Source organism: Marmota monax, unplaced genomic scaffold (genome assembly GCF_021218885.2).
Source record: "Marmota monax isolate L192 unplaced genomic scaffold, Marmota_monax_Labrador192_F-V1.1 WCK01_AAM20220418_F8-fsc00090, whole genome shotgun sequence".
Lineage (NCBI taxonomy): Eukaryota > Metazoa > Chordata > Mammalia > Rodentia > Sciuridae > Marmota > Marmota monax.
In genome coordinates this window covers 1,127,261-1,152,320 of record NW_026695219.1, presented here as the reverse complement: position 1 = coordinate 1,152,320, position 25,060 = coordinate 1,127,261, and the positions used below count along the sequence as shown (strand labels likewise).

Genomic DNA, 25,060 nt, shown 5'->3' with positions numbered 1-25,060 from the left:
TTCATTGCATGTACTTGGAGACCCCTCCCCTCTTTGCCCTATGTTTGTTTTCTTTTTAAAACTTGTGATAAAATTTACCATTTTAACCACCTTGAAATGCAGAGTTTAGTGGCACTGAGTTCGTCAACATTGTGCAACCATCACCACCGTCCTTCCACAAGTTCTTTTCATCTTGCAAAACTGACACAATGTCCCCATTACTACCCACATTTCCTCCTCCCCAGGTCCTTGGCCACTATATTCTACTTTCTGCCTCTATGAATTAAACTATTCTAAGGACCTCCCGTAAGTGTAATATCCATATTTGTTCTTTGGGACTGGCTTTTTCATTGAGTATAATGTCCTCAAGGTTCATCCATATTATAGCATGTGTCAGGATTCCCTTTCTTTTTAAAACTGAATAATACCTACTGTGTGCATAAATCACATTTTGTTTATCTGTTCTCCCACTGATGGGTACTTGGACTGCTTTCCACAAGAGCGAATGCTGCTGCTATAACTGGATGAGCAAATGCTTCTTTGGGATGCTCTCAATGCTTTTGTGCATTTGCCCAGAAGTGCAGTTGATGGCTTGGATCAGTTTTTTTTTTTTTTTCTTTTTCTTTTTTATGGTACTAGGGATTTAATGCAGGAGTGCTCTGCCACTGAGCTGCTCTCCCAGTCCACTTTTTAATTTTTAATTTTGAAACAGGGTCTTGCTAAGTTCTGAGGCTGGCCTTGAACTTACCATCCTCCTGCCTCAGCTTCCTGACTAGCAGGGATAATAGGCATGCATCACTATGTCCAGTAGATCAATGTATTTTTAAAGAGATACATGTCTATTCAGACTGTTCTGGCACAATTACTGTCTGATCAGTTCTCTTCCCTGAAATTGCTCCCACTTGATACACACACCCTTTTGTCTTCTCCTCAACAACCTGCCTCCCAACACACACACACACACACACACACACACACACACACACACTAGCATTACTTAAGAAAGAAGCTGATAATATTTTTAAAAATTAGATCAGGGCAGGGCAATTGACGTGAATCAGTAAGCCACTTCATAGCAATCTGGAATTTAAACTAATAAAGTTCCACAGTCCGACTGTTCTTTTGGAAGGAAAGATGCAAATCTCAGAACCTTATGATAAAAGCCCTTTGCAGGAGAATTAGGTCATGGGCAAGAGAAGGAAGCAATCACACAGGGAGAGGCTGAGGTAGGGGATAGTAAGAGGGACCCCCACATTCCCTGCTGTACCCATAGTGCTGTTGGGATGTTGTGACTCTTGGATGTCATGAAGTACCCAGAACCTTATTGTAAAGGTCTCATTTTGCTCAAGCTGGTTCCCGCAAGCAAAGGTCCTAATCACCACGCAGGTCCATGTAGGTGTGCTAATAAAGGGACGTGTTGTCATCAATTTAACACGGATTTTTTACTTAACATCTCATTCTGAGAATAGTATCTGTTATTTTCATGAGCATCAGAATTAGGCTAGTGGGTGTCACACTTCTGGCTACACCCAACAATAAGAAATTCATTTTGCATCACTTTCCAAAATATGTATGGACATTTTTTGTTTAAAATGTGCAGGGCTTACCATGTGCCAGGTTCTATGGTCTTTCATTTTAAACAAATTTGTTTTCAAAAACTCAGGTTATGAGGAGGCCCGAACGCGGCCCCGCCTGCGCCGCGATGGCGCGGGGCTGTGGAGTCGGTCCGGCCGAGAACTACCGAATGCGGAACGTCTTGCGTTCGGGAGCGGGAGGATGCTGGTGGTGGAGATGGAGAACGGCCGCTCCCTGGTGTGGGGCGCCGAGGCGGTGCAGGCGCTACGGGAGCGCCTGGGAGTAGGGGGCCGCACCTTGGGCGCCCTGCCGCGCGGGCCGCGCCAGAACTCACGCCCGCAGAGGCGCGGCTCCTGGCGGAGATCGGCGCCGTGACCCTGGTCAGCGTCCCGCGCCCCGACCCAGCCCACCACGGCCTCGCTCTGGTATCCTTCAAACGCCAGCAAGAGCAGAACTTCCAGGAGCAAAGTACCTTGGCAGCCGAGGCCCGTGAGACCCGGCGTCAGGAGCTGCTGGAGAAGATTTCAGAGGGGCAGGCTGCCAAGAAGCAGAAGCTGGAACAGAATTCGGGGTCCTGCGAGAGCCAGCAGGCCCCCGGGAGCCAGGTTGCTGAAGGAAACGAAACTGGAGATAGCCAGGCTTCGGGGGAGCAGGAGGAAGCAGTTTCCTCCTCTCTCCAGCCAGGGCTTTCTGATGGGGTAGACCCCCTGCCCAGATCTGCCCTGCTGGTCCAGCTGGCCACTGCCAGGCCTCGACCCATTAAGGCTAAGCCTCTGGACTGGCGCGTCCAGTCCAAAGACTGGCCCCATGCTGGCCGTCCTGCTCATGAGTTGCGCTACAGGATCTACAAAGACTTGTGGGAGAGAGGCTTCTTCCTAAGTGCTGCTGGCAAGTTCGGGGGTGACTTCCTCGTCTATCCTGGCGACCCACTCCGTTTCCATGCCCACTACATTGCCCAGTGCTGGGCCCCTGATGACCCCATCCCTCCAGGATCTGGTCTCTGCCGGTGGATACTTGTTTGCTTACTGGGTTTGCACGTTCATGTAGAGTTGGGTGCTCAAACTCTACAGCCTCCGAGTCATCTCTCACAGTCATCCCCTTTTGTAAGTACAATGTTGTTAGCCCATACAGGTTTGTATTGTCTCTGACGGCCTTCTTTCTCTAATGGCAGAGCTGAGTCACTGTACAGAGACAGTCCAGGATACAAAGCTGAAAATAATGACTACTTAGCTCTTACTAAAAGGCTGCCAGCTCTCCCAAATAGCCAGATGGGCTAAAGATTTTATTTGTATTTCTGAGTGTTCACTTTCCAGCTCATTCTCAATTTCTTTCTGTCTGGGGATGTAGCTCAGTGGTGGAGCACCCCTGGGTTCAATCCCCAGCAGCAACAACAACAACAACAAAAAACCTAAGATAGTTATATGTATTTTATCTCAATTTTATGTATTAAAAAGAACACAGGAAAAAGGAGAGGAGCTCCAAGTACATACAAGTGAGCAAAGGCCTCTGGCTTTCCTCAACTCTAAGGCCCCAAATCCTTAGGAGACCTTAAGAGTTTTATTTTTCACTTATAGCTGAAACCTTTGTATTGCTCTCTGATGAATGAACAGCCCAGGACACATCCCCTCCTACTGAGCAGCCAGGGTTCTCTCATTCTACCAAGGTATCCTGTCCCATCTCTTCATTTTCCAGCAGAGGTTTGTTCCCATCCTTCAAAAGGAGGGAACACACAGGTGAAAAGCAGCCCTAGTCATCCGGCCCTAGTCATTCCCCTTCGCACTATAGAGTGGGCACCTACAAATTGCTATGTGAACTAAGGGACAGAAGGGACACAGATGAGAGGAGAAGTTCCTTACAGAAGAGTTGGCTGTCACTCACAGATGCACACAGGGACTAACAATGAAGTGCTGCTTGCAATGGCATTCCTTATTTACATTTTAGTTCCCACCATTCTAGGAACCCTTCCCTTAGGTCTTCTTATGCTTCTCTTGCCTTTGTTCCTTTTCAGCTGGGACTATGCTTAAGCAAATGCCTGCCTCAAGAAACTAACAAACATGGAAACACAAGATAAAGAAAAACTTCTGCTGAGCAGATTGACAAGGTAGGAAATGGCCGGGTTTTGTTTTGTTTTGTTGGTACTGGGGATTGAACCTAGGGGAACTCTACCACTGAGCTGCATCCCCAGCCTTAGAGACAGGATCTCACTGAGTTGCTTAGTGTCTCATCATTGCGGAAGCTGGCTTTGAACTCATGATCCTCCTGCTCAGACTCCTAAGCCTCTAGGATTACAGGCATGTGCTGCTGCGCTCAGCTGTTTCTTTCTTAATGAAACTCTAACTAGAATTTTTTAAAATAAGGAACATGCCTCCTTGCTGTGTTCAACTGGTATAGAAATATGGTGCGATATTGAAATAAATCCCAGTCCAGACTCACTTCAAATCCAGACTAAAGTATTTAAAAATGTCCCTGCTCCTTAAAACAGCTTAGGTTTCATTCATAAATGCTAAAGGCTTTCAGTTTCCCTGCTTAACAGAAAATACAAGGGAAGGTACTCTTGTCTACATTCCTTAGAAACAAAGGAAAATTTTGGAAATGATATTCTGTTTTGGAAGGAGGGTAGCTGGATTGAAGAAGTCTTGGAAGGAAGCCTATGTCAGAGAATGAGGACCCATTCTTATTTTGACCACATGATATCCTTTGTAAGCTCTTCACCAAATGTGAATGCACTATGCCTGCATGGTCCTAGATTGGAAATCTCTCATGACAAGATATCAGGAAGGAAAGGATATACTAGGAGAGGGATGCTCATCTCAGTGCACACTGAATTTCAAAGAATTCATTTCTGAGAATAAAGAGCGAATTCAATGAAAGGAACTGACTGAACATACTTAAATCATATGCCATGTTTATTAGTTATAAACCCAAATCAGTTTTCCAAAAAGAGTAATATTTCATTTTTACTGTTTTTATATCCTTTCAAATACTGCAAAATTAACTTCATACAATGAAGTGCCCAATGTTTCTCGATTTTGAAAATAATAGGAAAAATTATGTCATTCCAGTCAGAAAACTTTTTTTCCTAGGATTCCTTGTTTCTTCTGATTTCCTTTAAAATAGTTATACTTAAGGGCTGTTTCAAAGATTAATTCTTTCTCATTTCACAAGTTCAGCTCAAAAAATACAAGTATCCTGGAAACAATACCAAACAGAATGAGTGTATGGAACACGGTGGTCTTTTCCCGACAAAGACAAGAGAATTCTAGCCTCTACAAATGGTTAAATAGGGAAAAAATGCTATGATAATTATTTTGATTAGTAAATAAAACAAGTTTTGAAATCCAAATAATTCTCTTGCCAACATTTGAAAAACAGACCTACCTGCACAGAGCCAATGGAGTCCCAACTATCAGCGTCTCTGAACACATTTGGGGGGTGGGGGTGATGCTAAGTCACAACAGTTCACTGTCCTTCTCTCTGTTTATCTTTACTTGCTTGAACCACTTTGAGGGTGCAACTCTGATAAGATCATACTAGTGAAAGTGGTGCCATTTGGTACTGGTTTACTTAGTTTTATCTTTTTTTTCCCCCCTGGTATTTTACTAGAGATGGAACCCAGGGGCACTCTCCACTAATCTACATCTGAGCCCTTTTTATTTTGTATTTTCGGTTTCTTGCTAAGTTGCTGAGGCTGGCCTCACTTGCAATCCTCTTGCCTCAGCCAAGCTATGATTACAGACAGGCCACAACACACCCTGCACCATTATTAATAAAACAATTTAGATTACCTTATGTGTTGTTTATTTTTGATCAAACAGCAGGGTATGGTGGAAAGAATGATTTCTGAATAGGCTTGACTCTGAAATGTAGCTCTGTAACTTAGACCAATCTCTGGGACTCTAATTCCTCCTTTATAGCAGGGGCTATACAGACTATTCTACTGGGTTCTGGTGAAAAAAAATGAGAAAGGGGAAATGGAATTGTTTTATACCTTAGAATTATATAGTTTGGCATTGTTATTTGATTATTCTATTGTTATTGATTATTCTATTGTTATTCTAAATGTGCCCATAAATTCTAACTTACAGAGTAATTAAAATAAATATGGAATGTGTTTATTCAGCACAACCTCACAAACTAATGTACAGTTGAAGATCCCCCATTAGATACCAAAGTCCATGAATACTCAAGTCCCTTTAATAAAATAACCTCTGTACCTCCTCCCAGATGCTTCAAATCACCTCTAAATTACTTATAGTACCTGGTACAATATAAATGCTATGTAATTGTTAAGCTGTATTATTTAGGAAATAATAATAAGAAAAAAATGCCTGTACATGTTCTGTACAGATATAATTTTTTGAAATATTAAAATATTTAAATATTTTCCAATATTTCAGTTGGTTGAATCCACAAACATGGAGCATTTTCAGACAGGGGACGCATTTGTAGGTTCTAAAGGGAGAAGCAAGATTCTCCACTCTGGAAAGCTATTTTGAAGGTTCCCAGTGGCTATGTGGCATCCCTTACAACATCCTGGATGACCCAGAGTCATCATCACTCTCAGTCTCTTGCAGGAAGGGGCATGCCTGCATTATCATTATCTCATACCAATAAAATAAATAGGAAGAGTTTCTTGATTCAGGGCCTAAAATGTGTGTTTTATAAAAAGTAAAGATGTTTATTAAATTGCCCCGATTGATAATTTGTCTATTACTCATCAGCATCATTGATCCACTACGAAAAAACAAATACTTTCCAAGTGATGTGTATCAATTAGAAAGCACATGAAACACTGTGTAATGCCCCTCATCCATAAGCACTAGTGATCCTTCATCGAAGTCCCAAATCTATATGTTTGCTCCTTTGTATTCAGAATTCCCCCAGTCTTTCATTTCAAATTAAATTAGGGATTAATTAAACATGTGAAGACAAGAAACCTCAGTCATCTCTACTTGGTTATTTCATGCAAGTGTACCTACTAGTCTATGCTGATTTCCACACTGTAGAATTGATTAATTTGTTCTATAATTTCTTCTTTAATGTTTTCTTGACTGGTGCCCTTCACATGGATGTAGTGGCAATCATAGCTGGCAAAATGGCAGGAAATTGCTTGTGCAGAGTGAACAATTGATAATGGAGAAAAGCGTCCCATTAATGCCAACAACCAAGCAAGGTGTTCTCCCTTCAGAGTGTCAACTTTTACAATCAAGATTTGACTTCTTTTGGGAGGGATACCAAGGATTGAACTCAGGGACACTCGAACATGGAGCCACATACCCAGCTCTATTTTGTATTTTATTTAGAGACAGGGTCTCACTGAGTTGCTTAGTGCCTCACCATTGCTGAGGCTGCCTTTGAACTTGTGATCCTCCTGCCTCAGCCTCCTAGGCACTGGGATTACAGGCATGCAATCCTGTGCCCAACCAGGATTTGATTTATAAACTGCCAGGCCCCTCCATGGCATCCCAAATCTGTCCCTTTGTAGGTCATCCTCTCCCTCCAGCTCCCCAGATAAATGTTAATTAAGAAATTACAAAAAAAAAAAATTAACTAGCTGTGATATTTACTTTTTTAAGGTATATATAGGACAGGGGGCATAATCACTTAAGTAACAGATCTTCACAGTTTTAAGCATTTAAGTTTTTCCAATGAGTGTATATTTTAAAGTTTAAAAGAAATGTACAATCCTATGGTTCGTCACCTTCTTAGTCATAAAGGTTGGTTACCCTGTTAAATTTGGGAAAGGTTATTATTGCAATGGCAATAGACATTATTGCAATGGCAATAGATATGAAAACTGAAATTACCTTCAAAAGAAAAATACCACACCTGCAATAAAGAGGGACATTTAAAGGTCAATACATTGACATTATTACCCAGCTTGTTTCCTGCTGAGGATAAGGCTGAGGTGACTTAGTTCTCCCTGTTCCAGAATAAGGTCTAAACAAATGTAAGCTGAAAAATAATACCTAAAACCCACCTTCTTTATCATAAGTTAGTTATCTTAAGGTGATCACACCTGTCAGAAGGACTTTCTATTTGCCCCAAATTTAAACTCCATTTCCTGCACAGGCTCCAGTGCCAGGCAGAGCCATATGAAGGTTCAAATAAAAAGAAAAAATGTGCACTTATGATCCATGTTGTTATGAAATAATTGTAAATAATCTTCCATAACATTATAGTCATTGAGAATGTGGAAAAATAGCAAAGTTAACGTGCTATTTTAATATTTCAGCAACTGTTTATGCCTCAGAAAGCAGAAGCTGTGCACTGCAAGGTGACCTACTGCTCTGAAGCAATTCCACAAATGATCAAGATTCATGATTAACAGGTTAAGGATCCTGAGGGCACCCGGCTTCGCACTGAGTAGAGCAAAAAAAAAGCACAACGAAGGCAAATATACTTTCTGGCAAGTAAACTGGAAAAAACAATCCAGTTTAGTGAAAAGTCATAAATCTTTACATGTTACTATACCTATGATTTTCTGTTTTGAACCCACTCATCTTTAAAAACTAGATGCATATTTTCCAGAATCCTTGAGATTCATTCTGACCAGATCCATGGATGAGCAAAGGGTGATAGAAAACGGTGTCTCCCTTCTCCATCACAAGGTACACTCGGCCATGGTCTTGATCATAGCCCTAAATCACATGGTACATGGCATTAACTCCACCCTGAAACACATAAGACAGGCAGAGTCTACACTGGAGGAAGCATTAAAATGAACACTTTATCATTCAGCAGAGAAAGCAAGGTTCTCTGACTTCTTGAAAGAAAGAGACTTACCTAAATTAAAATAAAATACATAAGTCTGTCATATATCTGTTTGTTTTTTTTTTTTAATTTCCTGTGCAATGGCTACAATAGTGTACACCTGTGATCCCAGCTGCTTGGGAGGCAGAGGCTGAGACTTCAAGAGTTCTGGAAAACCTAAGCAAACACAGCCAGACCCTGTCTCAATTTAAGATTTTTACAAGTGCTAAGGTTATAGCTTAGTGGTGGAGAGCTTGCCTCGCAAGTATAGGGCCCTGGGTTTGAACCCAGCATCATAAAAAAATAAAATCTCATGTTCATATTTAAATCATTGATATTTTTGACCAAATGAAAAATTTTGAATGTTGCCTACTCTTCATCATTGAATTGTAAACAATCTAGAGCAGCTTTACCTATTGTGGCAAATGTATGCAAACACCTTTCTCATAGTCATTTCCAGCCTGAATCTATAACATCATTTCCCCAGCCTGACATTCTCCTCACCTAGGATTTTGTTCACATCATTCTTATATTACTCAGGGTGTCTTAGAGAGGTTTATTACTCTCCCAAAACAGAGTGGAGAACATGCTCATTTTTTCTGTGTTCAAAGGACTATGTCATGTTCAGAATAAAAGAGAATAGTAAGTTCAACGTTTGTTTGTTGATAACTATTTCCAAAGGTAGTCATAACTCTAAAAAACGGGTTATGTCCTTATTAAAGAAACTCAAGTGAGAAGTGACTACAGTTGATGACCCTTTATGCATCTGGGCAGAAGTGTCCCATTCTTAATCCTAAGAGTATCTTTTGGGGGAATGATCATTGTCCTACTGCTCAACATTGTGGCTTTGATCCAGTGCCCTTCCTTCCTGGACCAGGTGCCTATGTGACCCCAGCTAAGCTAAGCAGATCTTCCACTGCCGCTACTGTGAATCTCAACAGCATCTCAGAGAACAATCTACTCCCAAGCCCTGGAACTACACTCTCCCATGCATCCTGTCCCTCACTGTGAGCAGAAAACTTCCCAGATGGGAAAAGAAAAGGCCAAATTCCTCCACACAGACCTGACAGAGCCCTAAGCCAATTCTGATGACTTCTGTAACTCCAATCACCACCTGTGAGTCCCAGGTATGCTTTCCTGCTTCTATGTAGGGAGCCAAGAGGTCAATTTCCTCTTGGATACTAGTGCCAGCTCCTCTGTTCTCACCTCTTACCCTAGACCTCTTTGGGATGTTTGAACAGCCTGTTACCAAAAAGTTTACTCCCCTCTGAGTTATGAGCAGGCTTTCAAAACCTTTAAGACATTAAAACATGGCCTTATTTTGAGTCCCTCTCCTCAGCTTACCTATGGAGAAAGATTTAACCTGTTTGTCACAGAGAGAGGAGGAATAGCCCTAGGAATGGTCACACAAAAGAACAGACTTGCTCAACAGTCAGAAGCTTATCTCAGTAAGGAGCTTAATATAGTAGCTTTTTTCTCAAAAAAAAAAAAATAATAGAAAATAGGTATCATAATTTTCTACATCCAAACCTGTCCAATTACCAACTAGGAAAAAAATGGTTAATACCCTTCTGCATGAGATTTCTGCTCAGAAGGGCAGTTTTCCTCAGCTCCTTCCAGATCTCAGCCAGGGCAGACTCAGTAGGAGACCAGATTAAGATCCTAGGAAAAAAGTGTCTTTTACCTGAACTCACACTAGCCTGAACCAAAAAATAAATTGTATGGTACTTTACTAGTTACTGGCCACTTATTTTTTTCTAGGACTCTTTGTTTTTTTTCCCTTAAATTCCATATTTTTTGAATTCATGATTTTCATCCTACACACCCAGGTTAGTGTTTTTCTTCTCAGTCCTATTTTTTATTCAACTACAGAGTTTTTAAACATCTATAACATTGCAATGGAGATTCACCTGTGAAAAGCTACAAAGCCTTTACTTTTGTGTGTGCATGCTGTGTATTGTGTTGTCTATGTATACATGCATCCATATATCATATACATGATAGCAAAATTGGCATATAATGAGTGCTCATAAATTTAAAAAAAAGTAGATCCAATTACCTTTAATTCACATGATTTAAGATGGCTCAATTTAAAGTAAAGATGTCTTTAAAATTACTTAACTCACAAGTCTCTCTAGGTGGTCAAAAAAACACTAATAAAATACTGATGTCTACAAAAAGTCTAATATTCATAATTTCTAGACTTTTCTTCAAAAGGGAGAGATAGCTAATATTGTTCAAAACACTGTCAGATACCATGGTTTTCACAGTAAAAATAAATAAATTAGATTTGACTTGGGATTACTCATAAATGTGCTTGTCAGACATATGGTTAACTTTCCAAGTTAAAATTCTAACTGTTAAATACAATATCAAGTACCCTTAACTCCTTGAATTCCATTGGGTAACATTGTTGGTGTTTTCATAAATTGGTAAATTAAAAAAAAGATTTTAAAATTGCTTTGTCATCCTCAAAAATAAGGTTACTAAGATTTTAAAGTCCCAACAGGTATAATTCGATATACTTAAACATTGTTTATGTTTTTATAAAATGATAAAACAGATGTGATTCTGTATACAAAGGGACCCAAAAGTTTCAACTGTGTTTTGATTAGTGACTGTGTTGTGACCATGACTTATACATATAGTTGAATGTAATTTTATATAATAGTTTAATTTTTGATTAGAGTACTATAAACAACATAAAGTATTTATTCTCATTAAAATGGAGTAATTTGCCTAAATTCAGAAATTTACAAGGATCATTTCAGAATGTGAACAGAAAAAGGTGTTAACAGATGGGAAAGGGAAATTAGGAGTTACAGGTATAAAAACTATATTTAGTCGAAGAAAAAGAAGTGTTTCTGGGTAAGAAAATCTTTGTGTGATAAAATAAAGGCTGAGGCAGGAAAATCATAAATTCAAGGCCAGCCTCAATTTTCTTAAAACAAAGAATAAAAAGGGTTGAGAGTGTAGTTCAGTGATAAAGGGCTCCAAAGTTCAATCCTTAGTATGTCAAAAAGATTAAATCAAAACTAATTTAAATGTAAAAGAAAATTCATACTTCCAGTGATCAGAAACAAATGAAAAAAATTCAATGGATTTACAAATAACAGCCTCACAATTTCACCTCTGATGATATTCAGTCTTAGAAGGGCTCTTTCTCTTTAACACAGAATTCCTGTCTTCCTTATAAAAAGATAATTAGCACACTCCATAGCAGTGTTTCTTAGTCTTGGTGCTATTGGCATCTTGGGTGAGATCATTCTTTGGAGAGAGGGCATTATAGGATTTGGACCCCATTACCACATCCTTGGCCTTTAGTTACTAGAAGCCTCTAGCACACCAACCCTGCTGTTGCCACCACCAAGAAAGTCTTGAGACATTGCCAATATCCACTGAGGGGAAAAATCACCTCCAGCTGAGACGCACCATGTGTAGAAAGGGGTTAAAGCCAGGACAACCAGCAGATCTTGGGGAAGACCTGAAGCCTGGCTATGAAGGAGAAACCAAAACAAGAGCAGTCTCTAACCTCTGGGAGAGCGCAGTATCTGAAGAGCTCCTTATTTCTTGGAAATTGTGGACCTTCAAGATAATTTTCTCACTTGGAATGTATTCTGATTTTGCAATGGACACATCTCTCATGACCATTAGTCCTGCTGTTTTCAACTCCTCTCTGCAGATCTTTTTTTTCGAATTCAACCCTAGAAAATTAAATTCACAAACAATATTATTACTGATACACATACACACACATACACATGGGAAAAGAAGAAACTCTTTCAAAGCCTGTAACTAGTTCATGACACCAGAGCTTCTCACTTTTCTATTGGCAAACGGGCAGGACCCAAAGAAGCATCTTGGTTTTTCAGAAGCAGGGCATGTGGATCACCATAATAGGGCGACCTCCACACAGGATGGACAAGTTGAGGAAAGGAAGGATGGAGAGAGCACTTCAGACTAGGGAAGACAGAGTGAGAGCAGGTGGGCTGGACAAGAGCACACCCAACACCTCACCCAAGGAGAGCTCAGGTTGCCTCCCAGGACAGTCATGGACTCACTGAAGGTAACTCAGGTAGGGGTAGATGTAAGCAACAGGAAGAAACAACTTCACCAGGAACCCAAGCATGGGAACGCTGTTGGAGGGTGGTGATGGGAACACCAGCGTGTGCACATGCCCAAACTGTACGCGCCAACTATGTGCAGGGTCCTGCACATCAGTTACACCTCAATGAAACTGGGAGGGTAAACAAAACACACATGTTTCTCCATAGGCCCAGAAGGCAACTGGTAAAGTGCTCTCTTATGATCACACTTATTCAGGGGTCACCATGCTCTGGACACCTAAGTGGTTTGTCAGAAGGACAACACACAACGGTCCCACTACCAGCCAGATCCAAGCAAGTGGGGGGGAGTCTGGCTGGAGGGGGCCCTTAGGTCACTTGCCTTGAGTCTTCAGACATAGGGCGAAGAGAGGACCCAAGAGGGGCCAGAAATGAGGGGGAGCATTGACAAGAGTACTTAATGACTGGTGAGGATCCTTGGCTCTTCTGATGAAGGTGTAGGAGTGCCGGGCTTAAGCCTGGAAATGTGAATCCATGGGGTAAGTTGGTTATTAGGTAGTTTGAGTTTGGCTGCTGAGGGTGTGCACATAATCACCTGAGCAGGGCCCTTCCATTTTGGTTTTAGAGGGGGCTTTTCCCCCAGTGGGCAATAGTAAACAAGTTGACCAGGTGTTAAGGAGGTAGGGTTTTGAAAGAGACTGGGGTCAGGAAGGAGCCAGTCTTGATAGCGCCAGAGTTCAGAGCGTAGATGGAAGAGGAGGGGCAGGGCATAGGTTTTGGAGATGGGTAGGGGTTCTGTAGGCAGTCCAGAAGCAACGAGGGGATGGCCATACATGACTTTGAAAGGTGAGAGATTAGAAGGCTTTTTTGGCAGGGCCCTAATGCGCAATAAAGCCAAGGGGAGAACCTTTACCCAGTCCAGGCTTAATTCCATGGTGAGCTTAGTGAGGGTCTCTTTAAGGGACCGATTGGTCCTTTCAACCTTTCCAGAAGCCTGGGGGTGGTAAGGGCAATGGAAATGCCAAGGGAGTGATAGCATATGAGCTAGTCCCTGAGATACCTGCGAGGTGAATTCTGAGCCATTGTCTAATTGGATAGAAGTGGGCATCCCAAAACGGGGGATTATGTGAGTCAACTACCATGGAGGCCTGCTTGTTAGAAGTGGGAAAGGCTTGTTTTTTACTCAGGGCATGCTGGTGAAATCAATCTGCCAGTCTGCAACTGGGGTATGACCGCGGGCCTGATGAGAAGGGAAAGGTTTAGGTTTTAATGGAGTATTGGTATTGGTTCTCTGGCAGATCTGACAAGTGGAAGTGATCTGTTGTAGGAGGGTCTTATCACATGGGGAAAGGGTGAAAAAGGAGTGAAGGAAAGTTAATGAGACTCTGTGGACTAGAATGGAATAGAGAGTGAAGAAACTGGAAGAGTTGTTGGGGATCTTTGGACCGATCCCTGGTGGTAACGAAGAGTAGCAGAGAGGAGGTAAAGCTCTGAAGGGCGGCTGATAGAGCCGCTTGATGGGCCTTGGAATTCCCCATAGTAGTAAGGGAGGAATCGGTTTAGTGGACCTTGCAATGGATTATTCCCAGTTGGGAAGGCAGCCTGGAGGCTCATAGTAGGCCAGAAATAAGTGTGGAATTAATGACTGCCGTCCCTCTGGTAGTAGCCCCCTTTCTTTCCGAATGGCTGCGTGGGGGATCAGGGTATGGAAGACGTATTTGGAATCTGTATATAGGGAGAAGGTTTTTCCCTCCACTAGCTCACATGCCCTTGTGGCAGCTGTGAGTTTAGCTTGTTGGTTGGTGGTATTGGGTGGGAGAGGTTTTGCCTCTATGATGGATGAGAGGGAAACGACAGCATACCCCACCACTTTAACCCCTTTGTGTATAAAGGAGCTACCATCTGAGAAGCAGACGAGGTCTGAAGAGGGCAGGGTCCCTCAGAAATCGTGGTAGGGAAGGGTAAAATCATCTCTAATACCTCCAGGTATTTGTGGATGGGATCTTGTGAGGGAGAAGATGGGAGGAGGGAGTGAGTGGGGAGCCAAAGGTAAGCTGGTGTGCTTCTTTCTGGAGGTCATGGGCTGCTGCTAGGGCTCTGAGGCATGGGGGTCAAGCTGTTTGGATAGGTAGGCCACTAGTGCAAATGTGGGGCCATATTCCTGACCCAGAACGCCCAGACTTTGTCCCTGTTTTTCATGTACATAGAGGGTGAAGGGTTGGGAGAGGTTGGGGAGATGCAGGGCAGGTGCCCAGAGGAGGGTCTTTTTGTAAAGGGCTTCCCTACCGCTGAGGGTAGGGGTTATCTTGGGGGCTCTTGGCTAGATTATATAATGGCCTGGCAAGGAGGGAGAAATTCAAAAGTAATCCAGGCCCTGAAGTACCCAGCCAAACCCAAGAAGGAGAGTCATCTTTGGTCTTTGGTGTAGATATAGACACAATAAGCTGTTTTCTGTCTACTGAAATGGCCTTTTTCCCTCGAGAGATAGAGAACCCTAGATACATGCTATTTGAGCCTTTTGTGGAGAGGCTCAATATCCCTTTAAGGCAAAGAAATTAAGTAGGAGAACTGCGTCATCTGTTGAGTGCCCTTTGGATGGGCTAGAAGAATTTGTAGAGGTTTGCAAGGGGTGCAGAGAGCAGGATTGGATCGGAGCAAGAAGAAAGCCTGGAAGAGATCCCTTAGAATGGAGGTATCCAGGGACCCAAAAAGGGGCCATCTGCTTTGGTTGTCTAAGGGATAAGTGGGCCAGGCCTGGGTGCTATATTTGATCCAAGAGGCATTGTAGGGGAGAGTTGACCGGCAGAGAGGAAACATTACCCATGTAAGGAGGAGGGAAGAGGACACAGAGAAGGAGAAAACTGATTTATTGGCAAAAGGGGCATCCCCGCTAGAGCCAAAAAATCAGGAGTGCCTAAGTGGCAGGTTCGAGCTGCAGAGATTGGTCATCACCAATTCCTGACAGTCGAAGCTCTCATCCTGGATGGAACCAGAGCCATGGGAGACCTTGGCCAAGGCTTTTTGGGACCCCTCCTGGAGAGGCTGGATACTCCCAGGGCTGGAAAGAGGGGAGAGGAAGGGGTGGGTAAGTGTCTCTCTAGCAGCCGAGTCTTAAAGGTGAGAAGACTAGGACTTTTGAATCTGCCCAAGGAAGGAGTCCCTGAGGGCTGTGGTGGGGTGCTTTCCTCCCCGCAGGTGGGCAAAGAGATTTGCTGGATGATAATATTGCAAAGAGGGTGGATTCAGGGCACTGGGGGTGAAAAGATTGGAGGTCGGAGGCCAAGGTTTGTCCAAAGAGATGTGGACTATCTTGAAATCCCTGAGGAAGGACAGTCCAGGTTAAAGGCAAAAAGATATCCTTTAAATCTATGACCAAGAAGTGGGTGGCAGTGTGGGGGATCTGAGACAGCAGGGTTTATGGGTTGGGAACCAAAGGATGTATGGGCCTAACGGAGGTGTTGATGAGTCGTAGGTAGGACCCGTTGGGCTTCTTTACCGCTAGTATGGGAGTATTGTAAGGGGAATGAGCAGGACAGAGGTACCCCTTGCTAAGAAGATCCTGAATAATAGGTTGTAGGTCCAGAAGAGCTTTGGTGGACAGGGGGTATTGAGCCTGTTGGGAAGATGTTAGGATCTTTGAGATGAATATTAACTGGTGGGCAGGATGGTGGAGGAGGTGTGGGTATCCCTTTACAATCAGGTCAACCAGGTTAGTATAGTGTTTCATGTCAGCCTCACAAGAATGGCCAGTCTTCTGCCAAAAGGGCCAGAAAAGATGAACAGGCCGATTCTGGGGCCTGACTGATGCCAGGAGCCCAGATGTTGATTGTTGTATTGAATTTAGAGAGAATATCTCAGCCAAGCAAAGGAACTGCACATTGGGGCATAACTAGGAATGTCTGAGAGAATGGGAAGTTGTCTATGGAACACAGTAATAGGGGAGTCTTTCTTGGATAGATGGTCTTTCCTCCTACCCTGACAATAGGAGAGGTAGACGGCACTGTTTGCCCCCAGAATTCTGTCAGGACTGAGAAGGTAGCTCTGGTGTCAAGGAGAAAGTCAACCTTGCGTCCATCCACCTGAATCCACACCCTGAGTTCCTGTCTATTGATCATTATAGCCAGGGACAAGGACCCAAGGCTCCATCAATTGATTGCCATGCCCAGAAGGTCAGAGGGTTCCCTGGCCATAGGCCTCCTACAGGATCTAGGACAGTCAGAGCCCCAATGACCTTGTTGTTGACATTTAGGGCATGGGGTACATGGAGTGCATGGTGCAGGGCATGCCCTGGCCCAATGTCCCTCCTTGCCATACTTGAAGCAGGCACCCGGGGGGGGGGGGGGTTTGGTGATGGGTGGCGACCCAAGGAAGCACCCTGCAGGGCCTGGGCGAGATAAAAACCTTAAAGGCTACCACCAAGAGCTCAGTCTGGGGGGTGGCAGGGCCTTATTCGAGCTTTTCTAGTTTGGCCCAGATGTCAGGGTAGCTCTGCGAGAGGAAATATGTCATAAGGAATGACAGCCATCTGGGGTTTCGGGATCTAGGTTACTGCTGAAGGGCTTTCTAAGACGATCCAGAAATTCTGATGGGGTCTCTTGCAATTTTTGGAAATTGATGGCTTTACATGCTGTTTTTTTGAGCCCAGCAATAATACATGTGGAGAATTGGTCCCTACTCTGTATGCCAGCTTGTGTATAATCCCAGTCGGGAGTTTGATCTGGGGCAGCAAGTGGCCCCAGAGGGTGATTGGGATTAACTCGGTGAGTTTCATCCACATGGGCTCTGGCAAGTTCCCAGACTCTGGTATGTTCCTCAAGAAAGAGAGTATTAGCCAATAACATATAAGTGAGGCTATAAGCCTGGAGGACCCATTGAAACTCTCTTCTATGGTGAATGAGCCCAAACTTCGCTCAAGTTGCGTGAGGTCATTCATAGAGAATGGGACATGTACCCGGATAATGCCCTCAGGTCCAGCAACCTCCCTAAAAGGGGCCATGATTTGTGGGACTAGGGGAAGGACCTAGTCTGGGGGGAACTAAAGGTGTTGGCTGAGTCAAGGGGAGCACCTGAGGGGCTGGACAGAGCCGACAGAGGAGGTCAGTAATGAGGGGGTTCATCTCCCGGATAGGTCAGGGTGAGAACAAAGAAGAGAAAAAGCCTCAACATAGGGGAACTCCTTCCACTTTTTCAAGTGCTCCCAGGAGTTAAACAGATCTCTGAGAACTGCAGGATCTAGGGATCCTCCTGGGGGCCATTGACTTTGATTGTCTAATTGATAGTAAGGCCAATCTTGTGTGCAGAATTTAATAAGGGGGAGTCTGCAGGGAGGGAAGAAGAGGCCCCCATAGGTCAGGAGAGGGACAAGGGTGGTTGAGAGAGAGAGAGAGAGAGAGAGAGAGAGGAGTGCCTGTTCTTCTACCACTCAGTACCTCCTGCTCATGAACCAGGCTCCAGAGAGTCCACCGTGACCATGAAGGTCGTGGTGGGGTGCGTTCTCTCCTCCAGATTGGGCGTCAGAGGTTTGCCAGACGATCACGGTCAAAGCCCCTGTGTAGCCCATCTGAAGTTGGATACCCGATAGGGCAACTCACCTACTGAAGATCTGGTTTTGTAAACAGTGCTCGAAAGAGTGGACCAGGACGGCAAGCCTTGAGAGAGGGGGCCCTCGAGCAGCGCGGCATTCCCCCTTCCAGGTTTCGGCACCAATGAAACAATGAAGGTTTGTCGTCAGAGCAAATGCCCATTTATTGAGGAACAGCTCTGCATATTTATAGAGCCCAGTGTGGTTTGACAGTTGGCATGGGGTGCTTTCTGATTGGTGGGTAGGATCAGGTGAGCCAGCAGGGCTAGTCTGATTGGTGGGTAGGATCAGGTGAGCCAGCAGAGCTAGTCTGATTGGTGGGTAGGATCAGGTGAGCCAGCAGGGCTAGTCTGATTGGTGGGTAAGGATCAGGTGAGCCAGCAGGGCTCACCATTGAATGGCAGGATCATGTGAGCCAGCAGGGCTCACCATTGGAAGGCTCTTCTTGGGGGATGGGGAAGTTAGTCTTTGGAGCCAGGGCGACTCCCAACAATTACCTTTGCTCCAAGAACCTGGATGACCTTGACCTGCAGATTCAGGAACAGTTTCTCTATCCTAAATCAGCCCTCAGGCTTAGTAGAATAATTCTGACAGGAGGGAGGAAAAAATGGCCAACTCAGAAGTCCTGGCCTCCTATCTGCAATCCACCACCAAAATGAAAATACTGCTTGGCTTAACACACCAGTGAGGAAATATTTTCATGATTATATTGTAATAATACAGGCCGAGTATCTTTTATCTGAAATACTTAGAACTATAAATGTTTCAGATTTCAGGTATCTTGGAATATTGATTTTGGAATATTGATATAATTAAGTTGGTTATGGTGGTGCATGTCTGTTATCCCAGAGACTCCAGAAGGTAAGGATGCAGGATATAAGTTTGAGGCCAGGTTATGCAATTTAGCAAGACACTGTCTCAAATAAATAAATATAGAAAGGTCTGGGAATGGAGCTCCATGGAAAATCTTCCCTAGGTCCAATACGCAGTAGTGAAAAAAAAGAATAATAACAAAAATAACAATGAGATATCTTGGAGATGGGAACCTAAGTTCATTATAGAATGCATTTATTCATTTTCCTGCATACCTTATACATATAGTTGAAGGTAATTTTATACAATAGTTTAAGTGTTTCTCTGTTGTGAGCATGATCATCATATGAGGCTAGGTGTGGAATTTTCCACTTGTGATATCATCTGGGTGCTCAATTGTTTGGATATTGAATTTTTAGGTTAGGGATGCTCGGCTGGTAACCTGCAAATACTCCTGTACCTTATACCAGGCAATCTCCATGTATTTTATCTTATTTTGTTCCAACAAAAATGCTAGGAGATCAGTACTATTACTATGAACATTTTACAGAGCAAACATATGTATTGAAGGTGACTGTGTTGGACACACCATGTTAAATGGTAGAGCTGAGATTAAGGCCAGAATTCTGGCTCCAGAGCCCATGCTCCTAAACATATCCCAACAAACCACATCACTCAAAAATACCTGCACATGCAGAGGCTAATCTAGCTTGAATTACCATTTATAAATTTTTATTTATGCTTTACAATTATACATAATAGTAGGATTCATTGTGATATATTCATACCTTCACAGAGCATCATTTGGTCACCTCCTCTTATCTCCTCTTCTCCCTCCTACAGTACCCACTCCTGTATTCTGTTGATCTCCCTTCTATTTTCATGACATCTCTTCCCACCCTCCCTTGTTTTTCTCTAGTTCCATATAGGAGAGAAAATACACAATATTGACTCTGAGTAGGCCTTATTGAACTTAACATGATGTCCTCCAGTTCCACCCATTTTCCTCCAAGTGACATAATGCCATAACACATATAAACATATGTGTTATATATATATATATATATATATATATATATATATATATATATATATATATATATATAATAACCAACAGTATTGCTGCACCTAAAGCATTGAAGATATGAGATTTTTAATAAAAAGAAATCCATTTTCTTCATTAAATTGTCTCTGTTCCCGTTTTTACACATTATTATCTGAAGTATCATAACAGGGGGGAAAAAGTCACTAGATTAACCCAAATTTTATATTACAACCTAACATTATGTGCCAAGAACCCCCAAAATGTTTATATTCTTTGATCCAATACCTCTATATCCAAGACTTTAAGAAAATGATCTTAAAATGATTTAAAATGTTAGGTCCAAAACATTAACAATAGTCACAAAACGTACATTAATGGAAGAAAAATTAGCTAATGACGTATATCCATTCTATGGAATATGACTCAGTCATTAAAACTAAAGGACACAGAATGTGGACAATGCATTTTTTAATAAATTACAATGACATAAACAAAACACTATTTGTGAACAGGAGACTGTTGAGAAATATGGCAAAAAATTCATTTATGTATGATGTGTCAAAGTGCTTTCTATTTTCATGTGTAACTAATTAGAACAAATAAAAAAAATATATTTTTAATAGTGATTGCCTTTTAATAATGGAATTATGGATGATTTTTAAAAATACTCTCTATTTCTCTAGTTTTTAAATATTTTTCAGAGTGTATATGATTTTTCAGATGGAAAACTAATTCAATAAATTTTATATTTTCGATTTAATCAATACATTCTCAGAAGTAATCAGTGTAACAAAAAAACAAATAAAACTTCATCATATCAGCCAATGCAAATCACCCAATCCATTTCTAATGATTGACTGTGGCTATACAAATGCTTATGAAGGTCAAAGTCCTCCTTTAAGGTGATTTAAGATAATAAATCTGGCCAGGCACAGAGGTGCAGGATTATAATCCCAGATACTCAGGAGACTAAGGCAGGAAGGTGACAAGTTCCAGGCCAGTCTCAGTAAATTAGTGAATCTCTGTATCAACATAAAAAAAGAAAAAGAACTGGGGGTGAAGCTCAGTGTTGAACCATCCTTGGGCTCAATGCTCTGTACCATTAAAAAGAAAGAGAGAAGGCTGGGTTGTGGCTCAGTGGTAGAGTGCTTGCCTAGCATGTGTGAGGCACTGGGTTCTATTCTCACCACCACATATAAATAAATAAAGACCCATCAGTAACTAATAAAAGTATTTTAAAATTTAAAAAAGAAAGAAAGAGAGACAGAATAAACCTTCCAGGTGTGGCAGACATACCTATAATTCCACATACTCAAGAGGCTGAAGCAGGAAGATTACTTGAACCTAGGAGTTTAATAGCCACTTGGGCAACAGTGAGATCCAATCTCAAAAAAAAAAGAGAGAAAAATGTAATGTATATATGTGAACCTAAAACCAAAGTACTAGCTAATATGTTGATTTAGACAAGCAACAAGCTAATTTGAATGTGATAAATCATGATTGGCTTTTCAAAACTCAGATTATTAATTTTCTGGTATTTTTTCTTCTTTCTTTTTATTTTTTTTTGGGGGGGGTGGTGGTGGGATACCAGGGATTGAAATCTGAGCCACGTCTCCAGTCCTTTTTGTATTTTATTTAGAGACAGGGTCTCGATGAGTTGCTTAATGCCTTATTTTTGCTAAGGTTGGCTTTGAACATGTGATCCTCCTACCTCAGCCTCCCAAGGCACTAGGATTACAGGCATGCACCATGGCACCAGTCCCCTTCTTACTTAATATAAGAATAAATATAGAAAATTTTAGTCAAGGTTTTCAAAATTTTCCACAGTTCTACTAATTAGAACAATCCCATGAAATACAGGATTTATGTAATGAATTCTAACCAGGCAACATATTATATTGTATATAATATCCAAGACACAACTGGAAAAGCAATTGTGTACATAGTAATTACCAGTTAAATTAGATCTACTAAGAACTGAATACAGTCCTATTTTTCCAGAGAGGACAAGAGCCATTAGTCATGGCCCATCCTTTGGCCTTCACCTTTGGGTTCTTTATGCCTTTCCTATGACATTCTTCTTCTGTGTCCCAGAGTCCGAGTCCTGCTCACAGAAGGACCCAAGGTCACAGGAGAGTGGGGGAGCTGAAGCTCCAAACTTCAGGTCTGGGGTACACACAGAAGAAAATCTAAAGTCAGACAGACCATGTCACAAAAAATAGGGGAGGGAGCTGGGAATGTAACTCAATGGCCAAGCACCTGCCTAGCATGCTCCTGGCCTTTAGTGGAGTCCCCTGTACCAGAAAATATTTAAAAACTCAAAAGTGTGTAATAATCCCAATTGTAAATGATAGACCCAACCTGATCTTTTCTTAAAATTGGGAGCCATCTCGCCACAAAGCCATGAAAAGATAACTTTGGCTTTATTAAAAATTACTGCAAATTCTGAACCTGCTTGGAATGCCTGCCCATGCCTTGAACTCACCCATGCCTGGCTCTCTCTGACCAGATAGCAGCCCTCTCTAAAACTTTAGTGACACCTCACAAATCGTGGCCTTCCCTGGCCAGATAACAACCCTCTCTGAGGCTCTAATGACCTTCATAAATTCTGATGTCGGGGCCAGCAAAAATGTAAACTACCATTTGTGTTATGCTTGTCAGAGTTTTGTTATCTGTAACCCCCTTTGTGTAACTTTCTGGGCTATAAAGCTGGGCTGCAGGAAAACTGGGGTGGCTGTCTTGTTCCCTCGGTTTTGGGTGGGAGAGGCAGCCTGGCCGGTCGAAATAATAAGCTTGCTTTAATTTGATTTTAATTGGAGTCAGTGGTCTTTTCTTGCATCCTGGTTTAACATAAAATATATCCCTGGGTCCTGAGAAATATAAATAAATGATTAAATGAATGAATTAAGTCAATAAATTACGTAAATAGATGAATAAATAAATGGAGGAGAGGAGACAAACCTCCTTTACAGAAGAATTCCAAATATTTCCTGTAGATATTTCATCTTTAAGGAAGGGGAACATAAACCCTCACTGCTTAATGTTTCCTTCCAAGGGATATAGTCTGGAGACTGGGCAGTACATTTACAGGGAAGAGACTGAAACTCTACCTAACTCAAGTGATCAATTGATCAAGGTCAAAATCTGTAGTGATAAGCCTAGCTGAACAAATAGTATGTTGTGATATTACCTCTTTCCCCTGTGTCTCGCTCCCAAAACTTACTACCCTAATTTTATTTTTAAATGTCTTTCTCTTTTCTTTTTCTACCCTGATTTAATCATGCAGAAAACATCAGAAGAATTCACGGAGAGGAACACTTGAATCAGAAGAATTCATGGAGAGGAACACCTGAGCAGGCTTCAAAACTGTCCATGTCACAGCCGCCCACCTGCGCGGTAGACAGATCACCCCAACTGGAGGAGGAGCCCAGCCTCCCGCTGCACAGTAGGCAGACCATGTGGCCCAGAGAGGGGCCACAGCTGCCCGCCTGCATGGTAGACAGACCACTTCAACTGGAGGAGGGGCCCAGCCACCGCCTGCGAGGTAGGCAGACCACACGACCCAGAGAAGGGGGCCAGCAGCCCACCTGCGCAGTAGACAGACCACCCCAAGTGGAGGAGGAGCCCAGCCTCCCATCTGCACGGTAGGCAGACCACGCAGCCTGGAGAGGTGGCACAGCTGCCTGTGGGCACCATAGACAGACCACCCCAACTGGAAGAGGGGCCCAGCCGCCTGCCCGTGCAGTCACCTGACCGAGCTTTGGACAAACATAAGGTCTCCCCAACACCCCCCACCTCTTCAAACACCTTATGAGAAAAACTGATGGAACTCATCTTGGAAAATCCCACCAATCCTTAAAACCCATCAACAGGTGGGCATGGCTACCAGCTCGGTTCTGCAGTAGATCAGGCACCTGGTTTACATCTCAGAGAATAACAGTAGAGAGGCCACAGGTGGAAGCTCATGTCCTCTCACACTGACTACCACGACCACCCTGAACCCAGAGACTCAAGCTAGGAATAGACAACGCAACCTACTGGAAGAAAAGAAAACAGAGTTCTGAGAGACATTTTTTTTCTTTCTTTTTTTCTCTTCTCTCTCTCTTTTCATCCATTCATCTAGTCTCCTCAACCCTTCCCCCTCTGTTCCTCACAACCTCAACATATGTGAAACCAAGAATTGTCCATGAAAAATGTCTTTAACAACTGAATCACCAGAATAATATAATATAGAGGAATTGCATATGCCCCACCTCCCTCCCCCCTTTTTATTTCTTTTCTTTTTTCTCTTATTTTCTTTTTCCCAGTCTCTTTTTTCTCTTTCTTTCCTTGTTATTTGTTTTTCTCCTTCTTACTCCCTCTATCCCACTTGCAACCCCCTAAATTTTACTATTTATAAGTAGGGTAATCTTATAAATAAAGATAGGAATTTGAATCTATACATTCTTCCATAAATTACCCATCTATTGATTAGAGCTTCCCAAAGTTACTGAGTTAGATTAACCCCATACCCTCGCTCCTTTCCCCGTAAACATAACATCCTACACCTGAAATTCAGGTTTCTTCAAGCTACCAGAAACGGTATGCCTTTCATGAAACTAATGACTATATTTGTAAATGATAATTGAAACCAACATTTGTAGACATAGAGTCTAGCTATAAATGTAGTAATAAGGAAAACGTGGGCTGGGGATGTGGCTCAAGTGGTAGCACGCTCGCCTGGCATGCGTGCGGCCCGGGTTCGATCCTCAGCACCACATACAAAGATGTTGTGTCTTCCAAAAACTAACAAATAAATATTAAAAATTCTCTCTGTCTCTCTCTCACCTCTCTCTTAAAAAAAGGAAAACGTGTGCTCAGATGATGTACTATTGATATTGGGAACTGTTAATATTGTCTTTCTCCACAAAAGGGAGACTTTGCAACTATACAAGAGCAATATAAATATATAGGGGGAAAATCAATAACACAACAGCTTCACAAAGCAGAAAGAAAGGTGAGCAGTATGAAAAGACAAGGAAAAAAAGGACTACAAGCAATGCAGGTCAACTCAACTTTAGAAGAGGTAATATCTGCAGCAGATGGAATGTCAGATAAAGAATTCAGGATATACATGCTTCAGATGATCTGGAGTCTCAAGGAAGACATTAGACAGCAAAATCAGACAATGAAAAATCACTTTGACAATTAATTACATAAACAAATCCAAGAAGCAAAAGATCAACTATACAGGGAGATAGAGGTTATAAA

At 42.4% G+C, this 25,060-nt stretch overlaps 1 protein-coding gene and 1 long non-coding RNA gene across 2 annotated transcripts; one reads left to right on the top strand and one right to left on the bottom strand.

Moving 5' to 3' along the window:
- Positions 1–1,709: 1,709 nt before the first annotated feature.
- LOC124085018 (tRNA-splicing endonuclease subunit Sen34-like) lies at positions 1,710–24,619 on the top strand. Its single transcript, XM_046432501.2, is given in 4 exon segments — positions 1,710–1,885; positions 1,888–2,657; positions 3,563–3,655; positions 23,097–24,619. Coding segments are annotated over 3 exon segments (963 nt in total). The 5' UTR covers positions 1,710–1,755; the 3' UTR covers positions 3,626–3,655; positions 23,097–24,619.
- LOC131423745 (uncharacterized) lies at positions 4,443–18,092 on the bottom strand. Its single transcript, XR_009225708.1, has 3 exons — positions 17,963–18,092; positions 11,840–12,011; positions 4,443–8,228 (listed from the first exon to the last, which is right to left on the bottom strand). It is a non-coding gene; the product is annotated as an uncharacterized LOC131423745 (long non-coding RNA).
- Positions 24,620–25,060: the final 441 nt, after the last annotated feature.